Here is a 6441-nt window from a genome sequence, read left to right on the forward strand (position 1 = left end):
GGCCTGCACTCAGTCCGCTGACCTACACCAGCCAGGGCCAATTCACCTCTTCTCGACTCGTGTAACTCCCTTGTTCCTACTCCCCTCTATCTATAAATCTCTTGCTTTTTGGAGCTCCTTTCTGTCTGCTAGATTGGATGCTGCCCGATTATGTATCATTGAATAAATCCAACAATATCTTTATTATTTTTAAAGATTTTACTTGTTTATTTTTAGAGAGAGGGGAAAGGAGAGAGAAAGAGAAGGACAGAAATATTGATGCGTGACAGATACATCAATTGGTTGCCTCTCACATGCTTCCAACTGGGGACCTGGCCTGCAACCCAGGCATGCGCCCTGCCTTGGAATCAAACCAGTGACCCATTGGTTTGCAGGCCAGCACTCAATCCACTGAGCCACACCAGCCAGGGAAGCTAATGATATCTTTAAAGCTGACTTTTGTTGTTTAACACTTCTTTCCTCCAGAGACAAGAAAGGAATAAATAAGACTTCATCCTGCTTACAACATTAGAAGCCAGATCAGTATTTTATAAACTGGTAGAAATAAATAAATACATAAATAGACATATCCCTGGCTGCTGTGGATTGAGCACTGGCCTGCAGATCAAAGGGTCACTGGTTTGATTCCCAGTCAGGGCACATGCCTGGGTTGCAGACCAGTTCCCAGCAGGGGATGCATGAGAGGCAGCCACACATTGATGCTTCTCTCCCTCTCATTCTCCCTCCCTTCCCCTCTAAAAATAAATAAAAAATTTTAAAGAAAGTGAAAAAAAAGACAACTCCCTATATGATAGAAATATTGATACATTCCATGCCTCATAAGGAAATTATATCCAGAATATAAGAGACATTCTTACCAGTCAATGATAAAAAGCCAAACAACCTAATAAGTTGACAAAAGACTAAAAGACATTTCTCCAAAGATGATACACAAATAGCCACAAAACCCATGAAAGCAGAATCGTGTTAAGTCATCACGGAAATGAGAATCCAAACCACAAAACCTCTTCACACCCACTTGTACAAGTACATTCACAGCAGGATTCTCCTAATAGCCTTAAATTGGAAACGACCCAAAGAGAACTGATGAGCAGTGCCGTGTGGGTCTCCACCCATTCACACTGATGCTCAGGGTGGAAGAAGGCCCGGGGCCCCACCTGGGCCACTTTTGCCGGTGGTGACGCCCACAGGCATTTTCCTGGACTGCAGTCACGCTGTGGCTGGACCAGCCCCCGTTGTTCTTACTGTGATTGCAGCATGCGCCTCAGCAGAAGCCATTACCGAACTGGTAAGCACAAGATTTATTACTCACAGCCCTCACCAGTGTGGCTCTGTGGTTTGGGCGTCACCCAGTAAAGCCAGAGTTCACCAGTTCGTTCCCCGGTCAGGGCACATGCCTGGGTTGCAGGTTCAGTGTCAGGTTGGGATCTATAGAAGCGACTTCTGGATGTTTCTCTCTCACATCGAGGGTTCTCTCCTTCTCTTTTGCCTTCCCTTCTCCTCTCTCTAAAAATAAATAAAATCTTTTTAAAGAGATGCATTAGTCACAGATCCTGGAGGGTACACAGCATACCAGAGGGCCCCCCGAAAGTAGAGGGAGGGGAGGAGCATGGACCTGGGGCTCTGTCTTTCTTAGGGTCCAGGGGTGGGGTGTCTAGGGTTGGAGACTTCACTCTTGATTGACGAATTTAAAACCTAAGGGTTTAAAAAGGGGAAGGTCATGGTGCGAGCTGCCTGCTTCCTCATCTGCTTGTTTTGCTAGCAGCTGTGTCATCTGGCGTTGTATTTATTGGAGATGGTTGTCCCAGGTTGAGATGACTCATGGCAGGCCATTATGTTACAATCAGACGCTTCGCATCAGGCACTTTACCACAACAAATAAACAAAATGAGTTGTGTTCATACAGGGGGACATTATTTTCACTAAAAAGAAGTGGAACTTGACACACCGAACCCTGAACCTGGACCCAACATGGATGAACCCTGAAAACCTTACACTAAGTGAAAGCCATGAATGACCACATAGGGTGCGGTTCCATTGATATGAAATGTCCAGAAGTGGCAAATGCATAGAGAGAAAGCAGATCAGTGGGTGTGAAGGGTTGGGGGGAGGGGACTCGGGGTGACTGCTAGTAGGTGCGGGCTGTCTCGCTGGGCTGATGGAAATGTTTGGGGAGTAGTGTGAGTATTGTACAACATTCTAAATACACACACACACACACACATTTAAAACCCAGTGATTAATTACATCAGAAATTCTTTGTTTAAGGCTTTGTTTAAGGCTAAAGTGAATTTTACTTTAAAGTAATAATAAAAACTTACCCTGGCTGGTGTGACTCACTGGATTGAGCACTGGCCTGCAAAACGAAGGGTGGCCAGTTCCATTCCCAGTCACGGCACATGCCTGGGTTGCTGGCTGGGCCCCCAGTAGGGGGCGTGTGAGAGGCAACCACACATTGATGTTTCCCTCTCTTTCTCCTTCCCTTCCCCTCTCTCTAAAAATAAATAAATACAGTCTGGAGATAAAATAGTAATAATAAACACTTGAAGCCAAGCACTGAAAGAAGAACAGTCATTGATGTATTGCTACCTGGCTGTCGTCCAAGTACCACATGGTCAGGCAGCGTCCACCCTTCGCTGCCCCTGAAGAAATCCTGAGGCTCCAGGAGCTCAGGGACATGCATTTTCAAAAACTGGGCTGCTGGTCTAGGCAGTTATGTGTCTTGGGTTTTTTTCCCTTTAACATTATGTTGCGAACACTTTCCCTGTCATTTGAAAGTCTTTGAAATATATATATATTTTTAAAAGATGCGTATTTAAAAATTTTGATACATTCGGACAGTGCACCCACTTTCTGGCATTGAGAAGTGGGAGATGAATCTATGGCTCCACACACGGAAATAGTTTTGTACTTTTCCTTATGTTAAAAAGGCAAAATAATGAGTTATTTATACACATCAGTTAAAACAGAGAAGAAAACATTTATTTTTTCAACAGGCACTGACACGTTTAATATATTCCAGGCACTGTTTGGAATCTTCTGCAAATATGGATTCATTCTACCTGGTTTCCATCATCATTTTACAGACAAGGAAACTGAGGCATAGAGACATCATCACTCCCAGAACCACACACTGAGTAGCAAGGCAGGGTCTCACCTGGGTCCTGCAGCTGCAGAGTTGCCGCTCCCCCAACACCTGCTGCCTCCATCCTGTCTGTGCAGACATGCACAGAACCTCCTGGAAGGTCACACTGACACTGTCCATAGTGTGCTTTGGAGGGGAGGGTGACAAGGGCTGAGTGAGGATGGGGAGGAGCTTTGCTTTTTTATTTGACTTGCACGCAAAGGTTTCTGAGAAGTGGCAGGTCTGGACTTAGTGACACAAGTAGAGACAAAGGTCCGAGTGGACAATCCCCGAGGCTCCGGGCCTCTCCTCAGGGGAATGACTGACTCTCAGGGGTCTCCCCTCAGCCAGTGGTGGTGGGTGGGGGGCCTAACAGCAGCCAAAGGCCATTTCATCTCAGGCCCCTCAGTCAGGGCTGCACCCAGGACACCAGCATTTTCAGAAGGTCTGGGGCACCAAGTAGGAGCGGGGAGGGGCCTGCTCATGAGACCCCACTACAGGGACTCTGAAGTCCCTGCCTCTTCTGTCCAATGTTCATATGACTGTTTAAGTAAAAATTAATACATAAAAGTAGTTTTCATTTCTCCCACAATTTAAAAAGTGTCTGGAGAGGACAGGAGGCGTTTGCAACTTCTGTTCAGGGTCTGCCCAACCTGTCCAGGCCTGTCCTGTTCTATCCTTCCTTGTCCCTCCCTGTCCCCTGGGCCTGCTGTGATCCGCTCGCCCCTCCTCCCTGAACCGGGTTCCCCTTTCCAGAAGTCCTGCCTCTGCCAGTGACCGCGGCTCCCTCGCGTGAATTGTAGTCGGGGAGTCCAGGACGTGGGAAAGGAGTTTGTGCCCTCGGTTTAGGGTGAAAGTGGACCATTGGAAATGCTGACACCTCTGGCTTATTTATTCCAAGATGATTTTTAGGCAGGCAAGCCAATTCTTCCTGTCTGAGTGTCTCCGCTGCCACAGCACGCCCTTCTGCTGACAGTGACGAGTGGAAGGAAAGCCCAGCCTGGGGCTGCGTTGCTGGAGCGGGGCCCTTTTCCTCCTCAGCGGCGGGGGGGGGGGGGGCGTGGGAGGCACATCGCTGGTCCACATCCAGAGCCTCCTGCCAGGCCGGCGCCGGCTGCCACGCACCCGCTGCCCACCAGGGGGCGAAGCTGCCACAACCTCTCTCCCCTGGGGCAAGAAGCTAAAAGCCCCTTCCTTCCCTGGGATCCCGTCCTTCTCCTGGTCGCACGCACTGGTGAGGGCACAAAAAAACGGGAGCCCAGAGATGACATGGAACTTTTATTAGTGAAACAAGCAGATCATGGTAAACTTTGCTTATATTTGGCAAAAGTGGGCATACCTTGCGACCCCTGGAAGCCAAAGAAAGGACCCCTGTCTACCATTTATGACCCTTCCCAACCGTTCATGAGCCAGGACAGTATGTGCACAGCTGCAAAATTTTTTTTTATCGCCTTGTTTTGCAGCAGGTAGAGAAAATGGCCTGAGGTAATGAACTGTCTCAGAGAAGGGGCCTGAGGATGCTGCTCCGTGAGACTGGCTCCAGGTGTCCAGACCCTCCCACAGCAAAGCAATCTCTCCAGGTTGTTCAGAATCGTGGAAAGAGGACCAGCCACCAATGTAGGACAGGCTTAGTGTTAAAGGAGCAAGAACAAGACAAGCGATTGAAGCTGAGTGTCTTCTGTCACCAAACATCTGTTCCACGTCCCAGAGCTCTGTCGGCACCAGGGCCCTGTGTCCCGGCTCATCCAGGAAGCAGAATCCAGCAACCAGATGGCCACCGGGTCCTCTGTTAGCTGACACTGCAGAGAGAGGGGGCCAGAAATGGAGGGATGGACCGAACATGGGCAGAGGGGTGGGAAAGAGAGACACGAGAAGGACAGCGAAGAGGGTGAGAGAAGTCAGAACAAGAGGAGAGAGAGAGGGACAGGTGGATGAATAGAGCAGGTGGACGGGGACAGGGGGACGCTGACAACAGGGCAGAGAGGTGGTATCATGGACAGACCTGGCATCCAGACCCTCCCCAGCCCCCACTCTCCCCCCCATGACCTATTCCTGTGAAGGGGACAGGACCTTACCTGGAACAAACCCTGTCGTCAGAAGACCGGGGCAAGGAACACGCCTGGCCTCTCACTTTGACCACGAAGGTCTCCTGGCGTGTGAATGACCAGGGACAGCACTGCTCAAAGCAGACCCTGAAGGTGCAGTTCCCACACCTTCGGGTCCTGCTCAAGGGCACCACAGCGTTGTCATAGCAACAGTGCTGCTGGGGGTCGTAGAACTTGTCCCCACACCTTGTGTGTGACTGGCACAGCAGCAGGTGAGCGCCCGTGGGAGACACTGGAGGAGACAGAGCTGGTGAGGCCCAGGTGGCAGGGCAGGCAGGTCCCACCCTGGGTGCTCTGGGAGTTGCAACCGACCCCCACATGTCCCTGTCACTCCTGGGCTCACCTGGGGCTCCATGTGAGCAGAGGAGGGTGACAATGCAGAGAGCAGCCGAGACAGCTGTGGGAGAGGAGACAGGTGAGTGAGGCTGAAGGGGAGCCATGGGCTCACCTTGGGGAGCCAGGTCTGAGGCGGGGGAGGTCTGAGGGGGTCTGTGGGCTGCTCGAGGCTCAGGGGAAGGTTCAGAGCAGCCCAGGGTGGGACTGAGTCACCTGTGTTCAGGCTTCTTGGGACCATGGACCTGTGGAGGGTGAAGGGTGCTGGCAGGACTCTTGGCAGAATTGGATGTAGGGCTCTGGGGAGGGTGGGCATTTCCTGGGCAGGAGCTGAGAGCAGGGGGCTGGAGGGCTGTCAGGCTCTCAGGGGGCTGAGCTGGTGGCTTGTATTGGGGAGGACCCCTGTGAAAGGTTAGAAGATTGGGTTGTGGGGAAGAGGGAGGAAGAGGGATATGGGCGGCATTGGGCATGAGCTTCAGAAGTGAATCTGAGGTGTGGGTGGGGGTGATCCTGGGGATGTGGATCAGCTATTAAGGTCTGGGGCTGAGGAGAAGGACTAGGCTGAGGTTGGGGAAGGGTGGTGGCTGTGATCGGAGATGGGCTCTGAAGGAATTGGGATTGGGTCCCCCTTACCCAGGATGTAGCTTCGGGGAGTCATGGCTCTGGGTTGGTTCCGTCAACACCTGCAGAATCAGAGGAAAGTCTGCAATCTCCACAAGGTGCTTTTATTTGATAAGGAGGTGATGTCATTCAGTCTCCTGTGCCTTCTGTCTGGGCCTGCAGAGACACGCTGAGCCCTGGGGTCAGGAGGATCCAAACATTGCCCTAGCACTGCGCATCCTTTGGCAGCCAAGAGAGGATGATGCCCTGCTCTCCTGC

General features: G+C 51.1%; 1 protein-coding gene across 1 annotated transcript; it reads right to left on the minus strand.

The window, feature by feature from the left end:
- Positions 1–4913: 4913 nt before the first annotated feature.
- Positions 4914–6220, minus strand: LOC128627908 (insulin growth factor-like family member 1). The gene is made up of 4 exons (XM_053668271.1): positions 6196–6220; positions 5573–5626; positions 5200–5461; positions 4914–4923 (listed from the first exon to the last, which is right to left on the minus strand). The coding sequence occupies exons 1-4, from the start codon at positions 6218–6220 to the stop codon at positions 4914–4916; spliced, it is 351 nt and encodes a 116-aa protein (XP_053524246.1).
- Between the last annotated feature and the right edge of the window lie 221 nt (positions 6221–6441).

The sequence above is a fragment of the Artibeus jamaicensis genome, unplaced genomic scaffold, assembly GCF_021234435.1.
Source record: "Artibeus jamaicensis isolate MK-2021 breed Jamaican fruit bat unplaced genomic scaffold, CSHL_Jam_final contig_1526, whole genome shotgun sequence".
NCBI lineage: Eukaryota > Metazoa > Chordata > Mammalia > Chiroptera > Phyllostomidae > Artibeus > Artibeus jamaicensis.

Bases quoted from the DNA above. Each gene is read 5' to 3' on its own strand.
- LOC128627908 (XM_053668271.1), bottom strand. From the start codon at position 6,220: ATGACTCCCCGAAGCTACATCCTGG. The intron at 5,627-6,195 runs GTAAGGGGGACC...CCTCTCCCACAG, and splicing joins TCCCCGAAGCTACATCCTGG to CTGTCTCGGCTGCTCTCTGC. The intron at 5,462-5,572 runs GTGAGCCCAGGA...TGTCTCCTCCAG, and splicing joins CTGCTCACATGGAGCCCCAG to TGTCTCCCACGGGCGCTCAC.